General features: G+C 42.3%; 1 protein-coding gene across 1 annotated transcript in view; it reads left to right on the top strand.

Moving 5' to 3' along the window:
- Positions 1-23,121, top strand: part of c4h18orf63 (chromosome 4 C18orf63 homolog) — a 76,144-nt gene that overhangs the window by 50,343 nt on the left and 2,680 nt on the right. The window contains exons 9-13 of the mRNA XM_033018869.1: positions 1,248-1,425; positions 2,436-2,783; positions 8,945-9,073; positions 20,098-20,187; positions 22,395-22,509. Coding sequence (XP_032874760.1) covers positions 1,248-1,425; positions 2,436-2,783; positions 8,945-9,073; positions 20,098-20,187; positions 22,395-22,509 — 860 coding nt within the window. The remainder of the gene's footprint in view (positions 1-1,247; positions 1,426-2,435; positions 2,784-8,944; positions 9,074-20,097; positions 20,188-22,394; positions 22,510-23,121) is intronic.

The raw sequence follows: 23,121 nt of genomic DNA, 5'->3' as shown, positions 1-23,121 counted from the left end.
CACAGCCCAGACCATCACACAATCCAACCTCCCTTCTATTGACTCCATTTATACCTCACACTGCCTTGGCAGGGCCAGCAGCATAATCAAGGTCGGGTTGCACCCTGGCTACTCCCTCTACACGAACCTTCGGATTCAAGGACAGTTTCTTCCCAGCTGTTATCAGGCAACTGAATCATCCTGCCACAACCAGAGAACAGTGGTGGACTACTATCTACCTCATTGGTGACCCTCGGACTTGATCGGACTTTGCTTTACCTTGCACTAAACGTTATTCCCCCATCATGTATATATACACTGTAAATGGCTCGATTGTAATCATGTTTTGTCTTTCTGCTAACTGGTTAGCATGCAACAAAAGCTTTTCACTGTACCTCGGTACACGTGACAATAAACCAAACTAAACTGAACTGAACTATATCGGCCCATGTCTCCTTTTTCCTAGCGAGAACCTCAATTTCGCTCATCATCCAGCTGCCTTGCCCTTCACTCTAACAGGAAATACATGCCTTGAACTCTCACCAGCACTCTTTAAAAGCTCCCCAATTTCGGGCATACCCTTCACCCGCAAACAACCTACTACAATCAACTATTGCAGTTGGCCTTGCCCCAAATTAGAACTTTAATTTGTGGGCTGTTCCTGCCCTTATCCATAACTATTTTAAAGCTAACAGATGGGGTTGTTGGTCGCAGAAAGCTAGCCCACTGACACTTCATTCATTTGGCCTTCCCAATTTCCTAAGGGTGGGTCAAGCTTCGCCCTATCCCTTGTAATAGCCCTTTACATATTTCCTATGGAGACTTTCCTGAACACATTTGCCAAATTCTACCTATCTTTGCCCAACGAAAAGATACATATATGGTATTTGTTTCTATTCAGTGTCAGTGTTGTTGGTTTAGGTAGATTTTCAGATCACTGTTATTGGTCTGTTGACCAATATTTTTGAGATGTTAGTATTCTAGTAATGCAGTAGGTGTGAATATATTCTTCTTATCATGGAGTGATCTTGAATGCATCCTTGTAATGTAGGGGGACATTCTGTTCTTTTAATAAGTGGAAAACTGTTTGTTCTGAACAGGTAGGTTAATTTAGAGACTGATTAGTGGTATGCGAAATGAAAGTATTATACCAATGGATTCCAAATAAATTCTTAAGGTGGTAGTAAAGGTGCTCCGTCTTTATCGGATTTGTTAAAATCTCCAAAATATTGTCAGAGTACAGTTACATCCTTAATATAAAAAATCAGCTACCCTTCTTGTTGTATTAGAAGTGAACCTGTTCAGTTCTTCCCAAGGGTGGATTTGGAATCGGTTCTAACATCCTTCTTTTCCGACTTTAAGAAAACCTTCCCTAGTCTCTGTGGATCGCCAATAAAAATAACCAGCAAACCTTACTATACTACCAACGAGCTGAATGTTTCTCAGGTAAAACTTGAAATGTTTGTTTTCAACAACAGGAGACATCTTGTAATATCATTGCTTAGTATTTAAACCCGGGAAAAACATCGTTATGCATGGAGTTAATCATTGAATGTTTCTTCTGAGGAAAAGAGTTTAATGTCTGGTCCATTCACTTCATTATGTTGTGCTACTGATTAGCAATGGTCACAGTGTAGTCAGAACCTCACACACTACAAATATATACATTTTATATCTGAAATTACTTAAGTATCTTATATACTTTTTTTAATGAACAATTTAGCACATTCATTTTTTATGTTGAACGTATATTTCCCACTGATAAAATTAATGGGCTTGAAAGGTTTTGTTAAATTACACGGGTCACAAGATACTCACTGGGCAAGACCAATGCAACTATGGTTTGTTTTTCCGCTAACTTTTCCTTCTTTGGCTTTCCTTCTGCTGAATTATCTCAATACATTATAATATTTCTATTGTGTCGACCTGCGAGCTAAGGTGATCACATTTTTCTCTTTGTGTTTATATATCAGACCGTTCAGTCAAGGCCTCCAAATCTAACAACGAAGCCTGTCTTCAGTACTGCCTTAACACAGGTTCCAGCTGTTAAAATTGCTACTAATAAAACTACTTATATTTACTCAATTGATGGAAATCAGATGAGCACAATCTTAGATAACAAGCAGATGATAGAATCTACAGCAAGTTTGGAAGGAGAGCCCGTAGATGCTGCTAGACTATGTGGTAGTACATTCAGATCAACGGAAAAACCTGGATTTGTTTTCCATGATCCACAAAGACAACCAATCCAGGCTGCTAGGTTGAGCACCTTCCATCAAATGGAAATGCAATCTGGTTCAATTAACCACGCTTATAGGTTTATACCCATATTTAAACGCAAACTCATAAAGCACGATAAAGAATTCATAAGTTCACGAATCCATGAAAATAAAACTAAGCAAAATGAAAATTCAAGGACATTTTTAACTCTAAATTCATCAAACGCTAACATAAAGGTAAAAACTCCAAAGAATGTCCAAGAGCAGGAATGCAGAAATAAAGAAGAGGATTTATTTGAGGAAGCACAAAAGCAAAAGTCAAGTATGTATATAAGTGTGGGAAAACCAAATACCAATCAGATTCAGAATTCATATTCAGATACAGTGAAAAACATGTGCAAGGATACTCTGCTTCTTCAGTCAAACATAAGAATACTAAAGCCTGGAGCCACACAACTTGGAAGTTTTCAAGAAAAATGCATGAGAAATACACAATTTAGAGACGAAAATGCAATTGGTATTACAAGTTTTGATGGAACATGTACTAAATGGATTGACAACCCAATGGAACATCAACACAAACAAGTGAGATAAATCTACATTTCTAATTACTTAAGTTTTCTACTGCTGGCTTTGAATATACTTGCTGATTTATGTTGTAAAAATGATGTTATTTCTTGTCCAGATATAATTAGATTTTTCAGACAACTTTGGAAAGCAAATGCTTAAAAACAGCTGTTTGGTAATCTAACCATTATGAAAATACCAATACAGTTTAAAAATCACATTTTAATTATTACTATTTGTTATTTATAGTCAATATAAATAGTTGAAAATCTTTAATACTTTCATTCTCCTTTGTGTATTTTAGAATATTAAAAATGTATATTGCGTGAGAAAAAAACATCTTAAAGTGTTTTCCGGTTCTGAACATCATCTTAAACTATCAGGCATCTTCTAATTTGCAAATAAATTACATTCCGTGTAATACAAACACGAAACAGTAGGAGCTGGAATCTTGAGCAAAAGCAAACTGCTAGAGGAACTTAAGTGCTCAGGCAGCATCTGTGGAGGGAAGTGGATAGATTACATTTTTAAGATTGAAGAAGGATCCTAACGCAAAACATTGTGTCTATTGCCCTCCATAGATGCCGTGCGGCCCACCAAGTTCCTCCAGCAGTATGTTTTTAAACTCTTGAGTAATCCCATGCAAATATTACAACAAATACATTTCCCGGGCTTAAATGTGGGCCATTTAACTATAGCTCCATTTTAGCAGTAGAGTCTCAGAGTTATAATGTATGTTACATCTTATATGAAAAATGAATCACTTAATCTGTGAACAACTGAAAACACTAAACTGAGAGGCCCGAGAGCCGTTGGAGAGGTCGCAGAAGGAGGAGCTACACCCGAGCGGTAGGATTTAAAGAGGAGCGCGGGGCTTGCTTCTACAGAGGCCCGAGAGCCGTTGGAGAGGTCGCAGAGGGAGGAGCTACACCCGAGCGGTAGGATTTAAAGAGCAGCGCGGGGCTTGCTTCTACAGAGGCCCGAGAGCCGTTGGAGCAGTCGCAGAGGGAGGAGGAGCTGAAATCTGCAACGTTCCAAGTTCCACTTCAAAAACAAGTGGGTTTGAGGAAGCCGCTGATTGGTGGAAGCAGACAAGAGGGAGCAGCTGATTGGGAGTCAGATCCCTGCTGATTGTTTTGTATTGTAGCAGTTTGTTTTGTATTGTATCCTAGGTAAGAGGAGTATGAGGGCCAGGGCAGTTTACTGTTCTGGATGTCAGATGTGGGAAGTCATGGAGTCTGATAGCCCTCCAGACGTCCACATCTGTGCCAGGTGTATCGAGATGGGGCTCCTAAGGGACCGTATTAGGAACCTGGAGCAGCAGCTCGATGACCTCCGTCTGGTCAGGGAGAGCGAGGAAGTCATTGATAGGAGTTACACAGGAGGCAGGCAAGTGGATCACGGTTGGGAGAGGCAAGGGGCACAGGCAGGGACTAGAGAGTACCCCGGTGGCTGTACACCTTGACAATAAGTACTCCTGTTTGAGCACTGTTGGGGGGGACAGCCTACCTGGGGGTAGCGACAGCGGCCGGGCCTCCGGTGCAGAGACCGGTCCTGTTGCTCAGAAGGGTAAGGAAAAGAAGAGGAGAGCAATACTAATAGGGGACTCTATAGTTAGGGGGTCAGACAGGCGATTCTGTGGACGCAGTCGGGAGACCCGATGGTAGTTTGCCTCCCTGGTGCCAGGGTCTGTGATGTGTCTCAACGTGTCCAAGATATCCTGAAAGGGGAGGGAGAGGAGCCCGAGGTCGTGGTACATATAGGTACCAATGACACAGGTAAAAAAAGAGAAGAGGTCCTGAAAGGAGAATTTAGGGAGTTAGGAGGGGAGTTAAAGAGTAGGACAGCAAAGGTAACAATCTCGGGATTACTGCCTGTGCCACGCGACAGTGAGAGTAGGAATGGAGCAAGGTGGAGGATAAATGCGTGGCTGAAGGACTGGTGCAGAGGGCAGGGATTCAAATTTCTGGATCATTGGGACCTCTTTTGTGGAAGGTGCGACCTGTACAAAAAGGATGGGTTGCACTTAAACCTGAGGGGGACCGATATCCTGGCGGGGAGATCTGCAAAGGCTATTGGGGAGACTAAACTAGAATGGTTGGGGGGAGGGACTCAAATAGAGAAAACTATTTGACAGTGTGTGAGGCAGGAGGCAGAGAAGGAAAGCATTCAGACCCAACATGTAGGGGGGAAAGAAGAAAACAATAATAAACAGAGAATAAGAGGTGGTGGGGTTCTTAAATGGGTGAACAGAGAAACAGAGGGGTGTAAAATGCGGGCGGAAGCAATAGGTAGCAAGGTGAAAAGTAAAAGTGGCAGGCAGACAAATCCAGGGCAAAAATCAAAAAGGGCCACTTTTCAACATAATTGTATAAGGGGTAAGAGCGTTGTAAAAACAAGCCTGAAGGCTTTGTGTCTCAATGCAAGGAGCATTCGTAATAAGGTGGATGAGTTGAACGTGCAGATAGCTATTAATGATTATGATATAGTCGGGATCACGGAGACATGGCTCCAGAGTGACCAAGGCTGGGAGCTGAACATCCAGGGATATTCAATATTCAGGAGGGATAGAGAGAAAGGAAAAGGTGGTGGAGTAGCGTTGCTGGTTAGAGAGGAGATTAACGCAGTGGAAAGGAAGGACATTTGCTTGAAGGATGTGGAATCGGTATGGGAAGAACTGCGAAACACTAAGGGGCAGAAAACGCTGGTGGGTGTTGTGTACAGGCCACCTAGCAGTAGTAGTGAAGTTGGGGATGGCATCAAACAGGAAATTAGAAATGCGTGCAACAAAGGCAAAACAGTTATAATGGGTGACTTGGGACGACAGATGGCACAATGGGCTAAGTGTTCGGCTGGCGACCGGAAGGTGGCCGGTTCGAATCCCGCTTGGAGTGCATACTGTCGTTGTGTCCTTGGGCAAGACACTTCACCCACCTTTGCCTGTGTGTGAATGTGTGTGAGTGATTGGTGGTGGTCGGAGGGGCCGTAGGCGCAGAATGGCAGCCACGCTTCCGTCAGTCTGCCCCAGGGCAGCTGTGGCTACAGAAGTAGCTTACCACCACCGAGTGTGACTGAGGAGTGAATGAATAATGCGATGTAAAGTGCCTTGAGTATTAGAAAGGCGCTATATAAATCCCATCCATTATTATTATTATTACATATAGATTGGGTGAATCAAATTGGCAGGGGTGCTGAGGAAGAGGATTTCTTGGAATGTATGCGGGATAGTTATCTAAACCAACATGTAGAGGAACCAACGAGAGAGCAGGCTATTCTAGACTGGGTATTGAGTAATGAGGAAGGGTTAGTTAGCAGTCTTGTTGTGCGTGCCCCCTTGGGCAAGAGTGACCATAATATGGTTGAGTTCTTCATTAGGATGGAGAGTGACATTGTTAATTCAGAAACAACGGTTCTGAACTTAAAGAAAGGTAACTTTGAGGGTATGAGACGTGAATTGGCCAAGATTGACTGGCAATTAGTTCTAAAAGGGTTGACGGTGGATATGCAATGGAAGGTATTTAAAGACTGCATGGATGAACTACAAAAATTGTTCATCCCAGTTTGGCAAAAGAATAAATCAGGGAAGGTAGTGCATCCGTGGGATAACAAGGGAAATCAGGGATGGTATCAAAGCAAAAGATGATGCGTACAAATTAGCCAGAAAAAGCAGCATACCAGAGGACTGGGAGAAATTCAGAGACCAGCAGAGGAGGACAAAGGGCTTAATTAGGAAAGGGAAAATAGATTATGAAAGAAAACTGGCAGGGAACATAAAAACTGACTGCAAAAGTTTTTATAGATATGTGAAGAGAAAGAGATTAGTTAAAACAAATGTAGGTCCCTGGCAGTCAGAAACAGGTGAGTTGATCATGGGGAACAAAGATATGGTGGACCAATTGAATAACTACTTTGGTTCCGTCTTCACTAAGGAAGCCATAAATAATCTGCCGGAAATAGCAGGGGACCGTGGGTCAAAGGAGATAGAGGAACTGAGTGAAATCCAGGTTAGTCGGGAAGTGGTGTTGGGTAAATTGAATGGATTAAAGGCCGATAAATCACCAGGGCCAGATAGGCTGCATCCCAGAGTACTTAAGGAAGTAGCTCCAGAAATAGTGGATGCATTAGTGATAATTTTTCAAAACTCTTTAGATTCTGGAGTAGTTCTTGAGGATTGGAGGGTAGCAAACATAACCCCACTTTTTAAGAAGGGTGGGAGAGAGAAAACGGGGAATTACAGACCAGTTAGTCTAACTTCGGTAGTGGGGAAACTGCTAGAGTCAGTTATTAAAGATGGGATAGCAGCACATTTGGAAAGTGGTGAAATCATTGGACAAAGTCAGCATGGATTTACGAAAGGTAAATCATGTCTGACGAATCTTATAGAATTTTTCGAGGATGTAACTAGTAGTGGATAGGGGAGAACCAGTGGATGTGTTGTATCTGGACTTTCAGAAGGCTTTCGACAAGGTCCCACATAAGAGATTAGTATACAAACTTAAAGCACACGGTATTGGGGGTTCAGTATTGATGTGGATAGAGAACTGGCTGGCAAACAGGAAGCAAAGAGTAGGAGTAAACGGGTCCTTTTCACAATGGCAGGCAGTGACTAGTGGGGTCACTGCAAGGCTCAGTGCTGGGACCCCAGCTATTTACAATTTATATTAATGATCTGGATGAGGGAATTGAAGGCAACATCTCCAAGTTTGCGGATGACACTAAGCTGGGGGGCAGTGTTATCTGTGAGGAGGATGCTAGGAGACTGCAAGGTGACTTGGATAGGCTGGGTGAGTGGGCAAATGTTTGGCAGATGCAGTATAATGTGGATAAATGTGAGGTTATCCACTTTGGTGGCAAAAACAGGAAAGCAGACTATTATCTAAATGGTGGCCGATTTGGAAAAGGGGAGATGCAGCGAGACCTGGTTGTCATGGTACACCAGTCATTGAAAGTAGGCATGCAGGTGCAGCAGGCAGTGAAGAAAGCGAATGGTATGTTAGCTTTCATAGCAAAAGGATTTGAGTATAGGAGCAGGGAGGTTCTACTGCAGTTGTACAGGGTCTTGGTGAGACCACACCTGGAGTATTGCGTACAGTTTTGGTCTCCAAATCTGAGGAAGGATATTATAGCCATAGAGGGAGTGCAGAGAAGGTTCACCAGACTGATTCCTGGGATGTCAGGACTTTCATATGAAGAAAGACTGGATAGACTTGGCTTATACTCGCTAGAATTTAGGAGATTGAGAGGGGATCTTATAGAAACGTACAAAATTCTTATGGGGTTGGACAGGCTAGATGCAGGAAGATTGTTCCCGATGTTGGGGAAGTCCAGGACAATGGGTCACAGCTTAAGGATAAGGGGGAAATCCTTTAGGACCGAGATGAGAAGAAACTTTTTCACACAGAGAGTGGTGAATCTCTGGAACTCTCTGCCACAGAGGGTAGTTGAGGCCAGTTCATTGGCTATATTTAAGAGGGAGTTAGATGTGGCCCTTGTGGCTAAAGGGATCAGGGGGTATGGAGAGAAGGCAGGTACGGGATACTGAGTTGGATGATCAGCCACTGATCATATTGAATGGCGGTGCAGGCTCGAAGGGCCGAATGGCCTACTCCTGCACCTATTTTCTATGTATCTATGTAACAGTAAAATACAACACACAAAATAAAACAAACAGAAAAGAGTTTGGGAATATGGATTCAGCTGCTGTCTTACTACAGTTTTAAATTTACAAATAACATTTATAACATAACCATAATTCTGAATGTTTATTCTTATCCTTAGAATTAACAGTGTTATGCAAATGCATGGAAAGCTTTTCACACATGAAATTTAAGGAACTGTAGATGCTGGAAAATCGAAGGTGGACAAAAATGCTCAGGAGAAACTCAGCGGGTGAGGCAGCATCTATGGAGCGAGGGAAATAGACAACGTTTCGGGTCTGAAGAAGGGTTTTGACCCGAAACGTTGTCTATTTTCCTCGCTCCATAGATGCTGCCTCACCCGCTGAGTTTCTCCAGCATTTTTGTCTACCTTTTCGCACATGAATCTCATTTGTGTCATGTGCAAGGACTAAATTACTTAGCGCATTTTGAGTAACATTTGTCTAATTTATATCTATTCCAAAAATACAAAGTATGATTTTCTGACAATGTATTATTACCTCTATATATTTTGCCTTCCAGGTACTAGATATGTTTGATACAAGGAAGCAATTTAACCATGAAAAGCAAACACATTTTCACGATCTCAGTTCAAAATCTTTGACAGGAAGGAATTTTTCAGATAAAGGAACAGAAAAACGGAAATGTGAAGTGAGCTCTCATCTTTGAAACAATTGTTTGCATTTTGTTTTAAAATACTGTGCAGTTTTTCCAATCCAGATTTTTGGGGTACAAGACAAGTGTGTCATTAAGTTTGTGCACTCCATTGTAGAAATTAGCTAACCTACTAGACCTTGGGAGCGAACCCACATTTCATATATGTGGCAAATTATTGTTAATGACGAGAGATTGTGAAGAGTGTAGTTCAAGGAGATTACATATATGTTCTGTTTGCATGAATTACAAAATGTTGGCAGGTCCAACAAGTAGTTAAGAAGTCAAATGGCACATTGGCTTTTATTGCAAAAGGTTGCTGTTTAAGAACAGGGAGAGTTTATTACAGTTGTATAGGGTGTCAGTAAGGTCACACCCGGAATGCTGCACAGAGGTTTGCTGCCCTTGCTTTAAGAAGAATATTGAAGCATTCCAAAGGAGATTCACTAAAGACCAATTCCTGGACGAGATACTGTATTTGTCTATCAAGAAAGAATAGACAGTATGGGTTTGTACTCAGAGTTAAAAGAATGAAGGGTGACCTTTTTCAGCATATAAGATTCTGACAGCTTGACAGTGGAGAAGTTTGCACGTGGGAGAGTTAGGAACAAAGGAACATAGCTAAAAAATAAGGGGACAGTCATTTAAAACTGAGATGCATCAAAATATTCCGACAAATGTAAAATCTGACGCGTAAACCTTTAAAGACATAAGGGCCTGTCCCACTTGCCGATTTTTTTGGCGACTGCCGGCATCATTGACTGACGTATCAGGCCATCGAAAAATTCACAGCGTGACGAGGCGTGATGACGTATGACGCGCGGTGTTTTTTCGAGTGTTGCAATGTTTTTTTGTCACCGCTGGATTTTGAAATGTTCAAAATCTTTATGCGACGCTGACAAGATGACGGCAGTATAGGCCGAAAAAATCGCCAAGTGGGACAGGCCCTTTAATCCTTACGCAAGGCGGGGAGTGTCTACAGTCATAATCTAAGACTGATTGATTATGGCAGAGAAGGAGATCAATAAGTTCATGTTGGCTCACTAATCTAGTTAGTCTCATTCCCTCATTCTACCCAGTCATTTATTTCCTTCAAGTGCCCATCCAATTTACTTATGAAATCGTTTCTGCTCCTCGCAATGTCTTCAGTAGATTCTAAATTACCTTCATACACTGTGTAAATACTGTATGTTCTTCCAAAACACAAAATCTGAATCCTAAAGATCTTGTACCTCAGTTAATGGGTGCAGCCTTTGTCTATCGTACCTGGATCTATCCTAAACTTGTATACTCTTGGAAGATGCGGGGCTGCGGCTCGCCTGCAGTCTGTCCATCTTTCTTCCTTCTTTGTCTTATCGTTAGTGTTAGATGTATGTAATAGTCTATTTATAGTTGTGTATTATGTGGGGGGGTATACTTTTTTAAATCTTCCATGTAGATGCGCCTTTTTTCTGTGTCATATCCAATACTGCCAACATTGGGTGAGAGTTGAGAGTGAGAAATCTGGACCCACCCTACGACAATGTGTACAACAAGCTACCACCTAGTCGACTTCAAGCTACGACAAGCTATGTCGACCGGCTACACAATTCCTTGTGAATTGGGACATCCACCTACGACCACACCTATGCCAACCGACGAAAACCTACGACCACACAGGCGACAACCTACAACAACCAAAGTCAACTTACATCCACCCGCGACAAGAAACAACAAGCTATGACCCTGTCGGTGACATCTGAAGACGTCACGTCATAGTGATGTCACGGCACTAATTGCACAGCACTGTGGCGTCGGGGCGGTGGTGCGTGGCTTATTGCGTTTAACTTGGGCTTAGAAGTTGGGGGTCTAAATTGATACTTCTTTAGTTTGTTTCTGCCCATTTAAAACTAAATTCACAAAAATAAAGTTAATACACGCTCACTCCACAGATAAATAAACAAAGTAATCATAAGCAAAATATGTACCGTGCAGTCACTGTCAGTGGGTATGGATTCAAGTTTCTGGATCATTGGGACCTCTTTTGGGGAAGGTGCGACCTGTACATAAAGGACGGGTTGCACTTGAACTCGAGGGGGACCAATATCCTGGCGGGGAGATTTGCAAAGGCTACTGGCGAGAATTTAAACTAGTATGGTTGGGGGGAGGGACTCAAATTGGGAAAGCTAGCAGTCAGTGTGTGAAGCAGGAGGCAGAGAATGTTAGCACTCTGACCCAAAATGTAGGGGAGAGAGAAGAAAAAGACAATAAACAGAGAATAAGAGAGGGTGGGTTTCTTAAATGTGTATATTTTAATGCTAGGAGCATTGTAAGAAAGGTGGATGAACTCAGAGCCTGGATTGACACCTGGAAGTATGATGTTGTGGCGATCAGTGAAACATGGTTGCAGGAGGGCTGTGATTGGAAACTAAATATTCCAGGATTTCGTTGCTTCAGGTGTGATAGAATTGGAGGGGCAAGAGGTGGAGGTGTTGCATTGCTTATCAGGGAAGATATTACAGCAGTGCTTTGGCAGGATAGATTAGAGGGCTCGTCTAGGGAGGCTATTTGGGTGGAACTGAGAAATGGGAAAGGGGTAGCAACACTTATAGGGGTGTATTATAGACCGCCAAATGGGGAGCGAGAATTGGAAGAGCAAATATGTAAGGAGATTGCAGATATTAGTAGTAAGCACAAGGTAGTGATTGTGGGAGATTTCAATTTTCCACATATAGACTGGGAAACACATTCTGTAAATGGGCTGGATGGGTTGGAGTTTGTAAAATGTGTGCAGGATAGTTTTTTGCAGCAATACATAGAAGTACCTACTAGAGAAGGGGCGGTGCTGGACCTCCTGTTAGGAAATGAGACGGGTCAGGTGGCAGAGGTATGCGTTGGGGAACAGTTCGGGACCAGTGATCACAATACCATTAGTTTCAATATAATTATGGAGAGGGTCAGAACTGGACCTAGGGTTGAGATTTTTGATTGGAGAAAGGCTAACTTTGAGGAGATTCGAAAGGATTTAAAAGGAGTAAATTGGGACTTTTTGTTTTATGGGAAAGATGTGGAAGAGAGATGGAGTACATTTAAAGGTGAAATTTTAAGAGTACAGAATCTTTATGTCCCTGTTCGGTTGAAAGGAAATAGTAAAAATCGGAAAGAGCCATGGTTTTCAAGGGAAATTGGACACGGTTCGGAAAAAGAGGGAGATCTACAATAATTATAGGCAGCATGGAGTAAATGAGGTGCTTGAGGAGTATAAAGAATGTAAAAAGAATCTTAAGAAAGAAATTAGAAAAGCTAAAAGAAGATATGAGGTTGCTTTGGCAAGTAAGGTGAAAGTAAACCCAAAGGGTTTCTACAGCTATATTAATAGCAAAAGGATAACGAGGGATAAAATTGGTCCATTAGAGAGTCAGAGTGGACAGTTATCTGCAGAGCCAAAAGAGATGGGGGAGATATTGAACAATTTCTTTTCTTCGGTATTCACCAAGGAGAAGGATATTGAATTATGTGAGGTAAGGGAAACAAGTAGAGTAGCTATGGAAACTATGAGATTCAAAGAAGAGGAAGTACTGACACTTTTGAGAAATATAAAAGTGGATAAGTCTCCAGGTCCAGACAGGATATTCCCTAGGACATTGAGGGAAGTTAGTGTAGAAATAGCAGGGGCTATGACAGAAATATTTCAAATGTCATTAGAAACGGGAATAGTGCCCGGAGGATTGGCGTACTGCGCATGTTGTTCCATTGTTTAAAAAGGGGTCTAAGAGTAAACCTAGCAATTATAGACCTGTTAGTTTGACGTCAGTGGTGGGCAACTTAATGGAAAGGATACTTAGAGATAATATATATAAGCATCCGGATAAACAGGGTCTGATTAGGAACAGTCAACATGGATTTGTGCCTGGAAGGTCATGTTTGACTAATCTTCTTGAATTTTTTGAAGAGGTTACTCGGGAAATTGATGAGGGTAAAGCAGTGGATGTTGTATATATGGACTTCAGTAAGGCCTTTGACAAGGTTCCTCATGGAAGGTTGGTTAAGAAGGTTCAATGGTTGGGTATTAATGGTGGAGTAGCAAGATGGATTCAACAGTGGCTGAATGGGAGATGCCAGAGAGTAATGGTGGATGGTTGTTTGTCAGGTTGGAGGCCAGTGACTAGTGGGGTGCCACAGGGATCTGTGTTGGGTCCACTGTTGTTTGTCATGTACATCAATGATCTGGATGATGGTGTGGTAAATTGGATTAGTAAGTATGCAGATGATACTAAGATAGGTGGGGTTGTGGATAATGAAGTAGATTTTCAAAGTCTACAGAGAGATTTATGCCAGTTGGAAGAGTGGGCTGAAAGATGGCAGATAGAGTTTAATGCTGATAAGTGTGAGGTGCTACATCTTGGCAGGACAAATCAAAATAGGACGTACATGGTAAATGGTAGGGAATTGAAGAATGCAGGTGAACAGAGGGATCTGGGAATAACTGTGCACAGTTCCCTGAAAGTGGAATCTCATGTAGATAGGGTGGTAAAGAAAGCTTTTGGTATGCTGGCCTTTATAAATCAGAGCATTGAGTATAGAAGTTGGGATGTAATGTTAAAATTGTACAAGGCATTGGTGAGGTCAATTCTGGAGTATGGGGTACAATTTTGGTCGCCTAATTATAGGAAGGATGTCAACAAAATAGAGATAGTACAGAGGAGATTTACTAGAATGTTGCCTGGGTTTCAGCAACTAAGTTACAGAGAAAGGTTGAACAAGTTAGGGCTTTATTCTTTGGAGCGCAGAAGGTTAAGGGGGGACTTGATAGAGGTCTTTCAAATGATGAGAGGGATAGACAGAGTTGACGTGGATAAGCTTTTCCCAATGAGAGTAGGGAAGATTCAAACAAGGGGACATGACTTGAGAATGAAGGGACAGAAGTTTAGGGGTAACATGAGGGGGAACTTCTTTACTCAGAGAGTGGTGGCTGTGTGGAATGATCTTCCAGTGAAGGTGGTGGAGGCAGGTTCGTTTTTATCATTTAAAAATAAATTGGATAGTTATATGGACGGGAAAGGAATGGAGGGTCTGAGCGCAGGTATATGGGACTAGGGGAGAATACGTGTTCGGCACGGACTAGAAGGGTCGAGATGGCCTGTTTCCGTGCTGTAATTGTTATATGGTTATATGAGCTGAGATTGTCTGCACGTTTAACGTACCCGGACTCGATCTGGCGATGTTACGCAATTCCATGTCGCAATTCCAGGCTTGGGCATAACAAACGTATACATATACAGACTATGGGATACGGTGTATGGAAGCTCAATGACAGCCGTTTTACTTTGGATCGATTGTTGTCAGTAGATGCTTATGCATATTAATAGTGTGCGATGGGCTTAAGCCAATCAAATTGCTCGTTCTTTACGGGAAACCTGCCGACAGAAAACTATTCTCATTGGTGAGTGTAGAGGAGATCTGGAAGCGTGAGCAATTCTGTGATCAGCATGCGAGCGTGAGAAATGCGAGAAATATGTGAGTCTCACGCTCAATGCTTGAGAGTTGGCAGCACTGCAACATCGAGGAGTTGGTGGCCCCCAGTTGGGAACGGCCTTGAGGGCTCCGGTCGCAGAGCCTGTGGACAATATAAAATAACAGGGTTTACTCAATGAAGCCAAGAACACTCAATGATATTTTTTTGGAATACTTTGTCAGCAACTGTCGCTGATAATTGCACGATATAGAAATAAACTCAATAGTTTCATGGTGTAAAATAGTAAGATTAAACGAGAATTTACCAGTTTGAAGTTTGATCTGTATTTTATGAGGAATTACGATGAGGGATTACGTGAAGAACCCGCTCGGTGCGCAGGCGCGGCATACTTCCAAGCAGCGGTGTGGAATCACAGATAGACACAGTTATTTTGAAGTAAACATAGTAAAGATAAGGAGACATCAATTTATTAGTTTGATCCATATAATGAGGGTGGGAGCGGAGGGCACGTAATCCCTCATCGTAACTCCTCATAAAATACAGATCAAACTTCAAACTGGTAAGTTCTCGTTTAATCTTACTATTTTACTTCGGAGTCATGTGAGTGACTAGGTGAAGATTTCAAAGCTCTGTGATTTCAAACCGTGTAACAGTTTTATTTCACTCACTGCCGAAGTTCTTGAGGGAGGAAGTGTTATCGTAATGCACCAATGAGTCTATTTGTAGAAAAACACAATGGTATTTTTTAAACAATAACAACAAAGAATTAAGTTGCTCCCCTGGGCTTAAATTAAATATTTGCAGTTCGTAAATCTTTACTGCAAATAAACCAGGTTTTGCCAACGGCTTATTATAAAATTTCTGAACGGTCTTTTCCCCCCCACCATCCTGCTGTAGCCAGGATGTGGTCTATAGGCATGTTCATTCTTTAGCCGTCGACATGGATGCTGCCGTGGTGGAATAAAATTTGTACATGTTAGTGTTTATCCCAGCAGTTTCTAGCACCTGCTTGAGCCATCTCGCAATGGTTTGGCTTGTCACCCGACCATAAGGTTTTTGTGACTGACCCACAAGGCTTTTCATCTCCCTCGAATATTTTGGTTGTGTCTATGTAGGATAGTAGGTGGGTCATGGCACATAACCGTGGTTCTGGTGGGTAAGCCACGACTGGATTAGGTGTTCCTGGACTGCTCTGTTTGATCAGTCGCTGGATAACGACAGATCTGGTCTGGAGCTGTGATCATGTTGTCCAGTCGCAATAGGTGTAGTGACTGGACCCTCTGAGCGGATACAAGTGCCATCAACATGAGCGTCTTTAGTGTAGCTTGCTCAAGGCCGGGGGATCTGGCTGGTGGCCATTCCCTGGGATATGTCAGGACCACACTGATATCCCAAATATGGGTATACCTGGGCTTAGGGCTTGATATTGTAAATGCCCTTCATCAGTTTTACCACCAGTGGATGGGATCCCATCGCCTGTTGTCCTGGCGCTGGTTTGAGATAAGCAGAAAGAGCACTCTGCGCTGTGTTGATGGCACTGTAGCTGATCCCTACATCGTGGTGTAGATAGGCCAGGAACTCCAGTATGTTGGTGGCTGTAGCTGTTGCGTATGTTGTCCCTGTTTCCTGGCAGTACTTCTCCCTTTTTTGATGCTGGTTAAGTACTGCCTCTTGGTGGATATTCGAAGGGATGCCGACATGGTGGTGATGGTTTGTTTGGACAATCCCAGTTCCAGGTAAGGTCTGTTCAAACTTGCAACCCAGGCATTTAATTTTCTCATGGCATGGGTGTTTAGCTTACCTGGTAGGTAAGTAGCTGATAACCAAATATGTCTTTCGACACACCATTGCCAAATCATGTTGACCAATTTGTCGCATGATAATGATTTTATGCCACCCATATGGTTAATATAAGCCATCACCAGTGTAAGTAGTAATGATGACTCTAGGTTAGTCCATCTACCACCTGTGCTGGATATGGAGTTAGTCGCTCCCCAGCCTTGAGCACTGGCATCTGTTTGAGTAACTAAAGTAGGGTTAGTGATAAAGATAGGGCTGAAACTATGCCAAACGTTTTCTGCCCACCACTGTAGCTCTGATATTGCTTCAGTGGGTAAGTTCATGACACGATCATAGTGACCTGTATGTCGTTTTATTGCCTGTACCTTTGCTCTCTGTAAATTTTTTGATAGTGCAAAGGTCCGAATTTTGTAGCAGGAAATGCTGCTACCATTTCCCCAATTACTCTTGCTACTTGTCGAATAGTTGGTCGCTCGTTGACCATTAAATTGTTGCATGATTGTGCTAATTCAACCATTTTTGCCTTTGGCAAGGTAACAGTCATATGGACTGAGTTAATTGTGAAGCCCAGGTAGTCCATGATAGTGGATGGCTTCAACTTAGATTTATCTGGATGTAGGACGAACCCCAGAGTTTCGAGGAGCTGTTTTGTAGCTGATACTGCTGCCACAGCCAATTCCATTGTTTTCCCTACTATCAGAATATCATCCAGATATGCCATGACAATATGTTTTTGTTATCTTAGTATTGCCATGGCTGGGTTCAATATTTTGGTGAATAATCTTGGGGCTGAAGTTAGCCCATTGGGCAATGCTTTGTACCATCCAGATAAATTTTAGGTATCTGCGATGATCCTTGTATATGGGTACTAGATAGTAAGCATCTTTAAGATAAATGCTTGCCATGAAGTGTCCTTTGGAATTCAGTTGTTTGGCAGTAACATATGTCTCCATTTTGAAATGTATATACTTAACAAATTTGTTTAGTGATGTTAAGTCAATGATGATGCGACAGCCACCATCTTTTTTGGTTTTAGAGAATATATTCGATACAAATTCCAAAGGTTCATGTTTGGTCTTTCCGATGACCCCCTTTGTGATAAGTCTCACCAGTTCAGCTTGTCCCTCACGTTTCTCTTTGACGGAGAGAGAAATACCCTTTGGGGCCAATGTTGAACTGGCGGCGTTTTTTCTGACATGAATTGTATTTTATATCCACTAATGCTGTTGAGTATATACTTGTCACTCGTGACCATACCCCATGCTTCTTTAAACAAGTGTAATCTCCCCCCTGTTAATAAAGCACCCTTATTCTCTATATGCTGGTAGGGACCAGACCCACCTACCGCCATGGTTATTGGCGATTCTGTTTCTTCATTTTCCTGAAGATTTTGTTCTGACATGCTGGCGATGTTGGGGGGAGGCGCATTTTCCAGAGGGTCCACTGCGGGCCCTGATCTAAAAAGATCTTTGGGGATAATGTGCGGACCCCAAGCGTTCACCAGTCCCATATTGCGGACGTCGACTGGTGGATGCCGTGGGGTGCTGCCGCTTGGGTATCGGAGGTCTTGGTTTGCTCGTCCCGGGGCCTGCCCTCATTAGGCCGAAGGTTTTTGATGCTTCCTCCATCTCCTTCAGTTTTTTATTGAGATCTTTCCCAAATAGCATCGCGTCCTTCTCCGCAGCTGGGGCTTTACACAAGCCAGCAAGTTTGGGATTGAGGGCAGGTCTTATGTTTCCCTCCGGAGATTGTTGATCTCAAATTGTGTGGTACACATTAATGCCAGCACATCCTGCTGGCAGGTATCCATCTCCGTGGTCTCCACGGAACGAGCAAAGGCTGTGATGGCCGACGTCAGGAGCCTTAGGATCCGCTGTAGCTTGAGTTCTTGGGTCCGAATGTGTGACCCCACATGCCCCCAGATTTGGCTGTTGACACTTTTTACTTTGAGGGCCTCACAGTTTTCTGGTGCTGTGTGTTGTTTCAGCACCTCAGCGAGCACCTTTTCCAGTAATGATTTATTGGATAGATGGTTGATGCTGGCCGCCATTCTTGGTTCCAGCGGTGCTCCAGCCCGTGGGGTTGCTACAAGCGGTCCATCACACCCAACAGCTCTTCATGTTCCTGCACCCCTGGCATACTCCCAAATTCGTCCGCCTGCCCCTGTTCCAGACCAGCCCAGCCCTGGTCACCAATGCTAGCCTCCAGTAATGAGGGAGCAGAGGGCAGTGCATGAAGCACTGTGGAGGGGGTGCCTGACCTCCCTCCGCGAGAGCGCTCTTTCTGCGCATCTCGCTGGAGCTGCTCCAATAGCTGTTGGATGCAGCTCAGGCGGCTGTCTCTCCTCCATTTTGGTGGAGACATGTCCCCGTCCGACGAATCGGACGCCACCGGCCGGATGCCTGTTCGGATGGCTAGACATCCAGCCCGCAGTTTAGGCACTAGCGGGACTGGGCTCGGCGCGGTGATGGGGATAGCGGAGCGCCCGGTAATTGTTCCTACCGCCTTCTTCTAGACCTTTTGTGCCTTGTAGTAGCGAGAGCGCCCCTCAAGCAGCGCGTCTCGCAGGCACCTGCTCCGTGAGCCGCTCCAGCGGCTCAGGCGGCTCTCTCTCCTCCCGTGCGGGTGGAAAGACGTCCCGTCCGAAATCGGGAACACCTGCCGGATGCCTCTTCGGGTGGCTATGCATCCAGCCCGCTGCTCAGGTGCTAGCGGGCTGGGCTCGGCACGGTGTCGGGGAATAGAGGAACACCGGGTAACGCTGCTCCGCCTGTTGCTGCCCCCCTCCCCGACGGGAAAACGTTCCTCCTTGAACGGGGGACAGTTTTTTTCCAGAGCCTTTTTCTCTGCCTGTAAAAAACACAAGCAGAAAAAGGCTCACCTGTAAAAGAAACCCGACCTCAGGGTACTCACCTGACGGTCCGTTTCCTTCTGTAGCGGGAGCGCCTAACTCCCGTTGCAGCCGCTGTTGCACTGCTGGCGTAATGCCGCGCCTGCGCACTGAGCGGGTTCTTCACGTAGTCACTCACGTGACTCTGAAGTAAAATTACAGCCAAATCTCCAACATTGCAGGCCATTTGGCAAATCAATCCGTAAAATTACAAATATAGCATCACACTTTGGCATCTCCTTTTGGGTCCTAATGCTTACTTTATCTCCAAGAAATTTTATATTGGAGCTATGTAGCAGTGTGCAACAAGTGGATCTAATTATCTCTATTTTTCTGAGATTCTTATTCCAAGAATGTATTTTGAATGACAGGCATTTCTCAAACAGCAAGACGATGCATATACTAATGTTTCTCATCATGCAATGTCATTACAAAATTGAGATCAGATTTCCAAAGGCATTGCAACTGTCTACGGGCTCAGACATATCAAGGTATCACTCCGTAATACTACGGGATTGATAAAAAATACACTGCATGTATTTTAAGGCAGTGCAACACTTTGAATTATTTGCATGAGTCCAGTGTTATTACAAACATTAAATCATTGTTTTGTAAAAGTGCTGACAAAGAAGGCTGAAACTGGCAGCATTGATTGCTTCACCTGGTTTACTTACACTCTCACCTCTAACTTTGCTTGGCTTGCTCTACAGCTTTATTTGTATGTAACAATGCAGGAAATGAAGTTTGTCAACTTATCACAGTAACACTTTATTAACTCTGGTAATGTTTGAATTTTTATTGAGCAACTACCTAGGCACAATTATGTCCTAGATTTAAAAACAAATCTGAATTTCATTTTGTGGTTTCTCAAAACAGGAGAAGGCTACAGATTCAAAACCAAAGAAACCCAAGGCCAAACCAGTTATCCAGGATGTTGATGTGGAAAAGCATGCAAAAAATAATCAGGTTTCTTAGAAATACGTTGGATCTTAACATTTCCATTGAAAAACTTTAATCAAATATGAAAGCATTATGTTTATAGATCAGAAGATATTTGTGTATAAAGCCGATTATACAGTGAATAATTAAATAGCACCGAACTTTCTAATCCAAGTTGATACCTTTTGTGTGCAAGCTATAATTGTGAATCTGGTCAACCATAAAGGTAAAAGCTGATTTCAATGGTACAGTGATCATGTTCTGAGTCAAAATGTTAACTTATCCTTTAAAGCTGCTTACTGCATCTCATTTAAAGCATCATGTTTTTACTAATAATCTTATATTGATGGGCAAGATTTTTTTGTGAGTAAAATTAGCAGGGAACAAATCTTTCCTCAACCTCCCTGTTACCTATGACAATTTTTGACTGAGGTTGACAGGAGATGTTGAATATATTTGTCCCACCCAGAAGATTTGCAGTCAATCTCTTCACCATTTGCTAGATCAGAAAAACCTAGAATGAAAACCACATACTCATATAGCAATATTGTTGTTATTTGGTTTGAAATAGTAGGTTATTTGATTCGCATCAGAGCATTACCTTCTAGAATTGTATCTTTAGCATATTGCAACACCCTGCAATTGGTGGTATTCACATTATATAGCATATGTTCAATGATTCCATGTTTACCTCGGGAATCAAAACAATATGGAAATAAAAGGTAAGATTCAGATTCAGATTCAGATTCAATTTTAATTGTCATTGTCAGTGTAAAGTACAGAGACAACTAAATGCATTTAGCATCTCCCTGGAAGAGCGACATAGCAAATGATTTGAATAAATAATAATAAGTGATAATAAGTGATAATAAGTGTCCGGGGGGTGGGGGGGTGATTGGCAGTCACCGAGGTACGTTGTTGAGTAGAGTGACAGCCGCCGGGAAGAAGCTGTTCCTGGACCTGCTGGTTCGGCAACGGAGAGACCTGTAGCGCCTCCCGGATGGTAGGAGGGTAAACAGTCCATGGTTGGGGTGAGAGCAGTCCTTGGCGATGCTGAGCGCCCTCCGCAGACAACGCTTGCTTTGGACAGACTCAATGGAGGGGAGCGAGGAACCGGTGATGCGTTGGGCAATTTTCACCACCCTCTGCAATGCCTTCCGGTCGGAGACAGAGCAGTTGCCATACCATACTGTGATGCAGTTGGTAAGGATGCTCTCGATGGTGCAGCGGTAGAAGTTCACCAGGATCTGAGGAGACAGATGGACCTTCTTCAGTCTCCTCAGGAAGAAGAGACGCTGGTGAGCCTTCTTGATCAGAGTTGAGGTATTGTGGGTCCAAGAGAGGTCATCGGAGATGTTGACTCCCAGGAACCTGAAGCTAGAAACACGTTCCACCTCCGTCCCGTTAATGTGGATGGGGGTGTGCGTGCCGCCCCTGGACTTCCTGAAGTCTACAATGAGCTCTGGTAAGCAAGCGTTGCAAGCAGTAAGCAAGAGCCTGGAATATTTTAAAGGCCTTCTAACAACACAGTTAGAGATACATTTAATCTGTGGAATATATTCACTCTGATAGATTGGGATATTAGGTTAAAAGGAATGCCCAAGATAAAAAAAAAAACATATTTAAATACATTTCAAAATTCGCAAACTTATATTCTATTAATTAAAAATCTCCATGAATTAATGATCAATTCATAGCGAAAGAGATTAAGAATAGGACTAATAGAACAGGTTCACAATGCTATCAAGAGCAAGCTTAGAGATTGGGACAAGTTGAAGTAGCAGTAAGAATTATCAACAATTGATAAAGATGGAGAAGATATATCGTGACAGTAAAACAACAAGAAATACACGAAAGTGTATGAAAAGTTATAATAACAATGTAAATAGGTAGAGAATATCAAAAGAAAATATGGGTCCTGTGGCGCCAAAGATTGGAAAGAATATAATGGGAAGTAAAAAAGTGTCCAAGGCATTACAAAGCTAGTGTATCAGTTTCTATTGCATACAATAAGAGTAACAAGTGATAAATCAACAATGGCTGTTTAAAACAAATTATTGTCAGGTGTTAGTGCACTGTGTGAGATACTGTAATGGATACAAAAGGCTCTTGCAAGTTTATAAAGATTATTTTTTCCTTTTTTATATTTCATTACCAAGTAAGATTGAACAAATAGATATGAATCAAAAACTGAGTAAATAATTTTAATCATCTGTGTTTATTTTTCTGTACAGCTATCTAAACTAAATACTGTCACTCTCCACTCTTGGCTGAAATGTCGTGGTGTTTCTGTGAAAACAAGGGACAAGAAAGAGCAGCTGGTTTCCAAAATCATGGAATTTATCAAAGGTCCACAGAATTAATTTGGGAATATTTGTTCAGTTCATGCTCTGCACAAAGTGCAATAGTGTAAGTTGTTATGTTTGTTCCATTCCTACATTTAGCATATGCTACTTATCCTGATTACTATTATTGTTTTTTACTTATATCCTGTTGTCATCTAATCTATTCAGAATTTGATAAAAGTAATTAATAAATTAATACATTTCATATATAAATTAAATTATTTGGCAGTAATGGTGATACAAAGCTATTCAATGACACTGTACCTAGCTATAGTAACTATTGTGCAATTTATTGGAAATCATTCTTTAATCTTTGTTGTTAAATTTTGTTAATATGAATGGTGCCAAGCTAATGAAAATTCTCATGGTATAATGTATTTTTCAGTAAGTATCAAACTCATTGCGATTGATAGAGTGATACACATATAAATGGTCATTAATGTAATTTTATTTGCATCTCCAAATCTATTTAAATTAAAGATTTTAAATTAAATGTTTTTCATTTTCTGACTATTTATTTTCATAATCTGAAATAGCTATATAGCATGGTAACAGGCGATTTGGCCCACCTTGACCATTCCAACTGTTGGCATTGTGCACTCGTCTCATTTACCTG

The sequence above is a fragment of the Amblyraja radiata genome, chromosome 4 (genome assembly GCF_010909765.2).
Source record: "Amblyraja radiata isolate CabotCenter1 chromosome 4, sAmbRad1.1.pri, whole genome shotgun sequence".
In the NCBI taxonomy this organism is placed as follows: domain Eukaryota; kingdom Metazoa; phylum Chordata; class Chondrichthyes; order Rajiformes; family Rajidae; genus Amblyraja; species Amblyraja radiata.
Note: the sequence above shows the minus strand (reverse complement) of the source record. Positions and strands in the feature narration are given on the sequence as shown.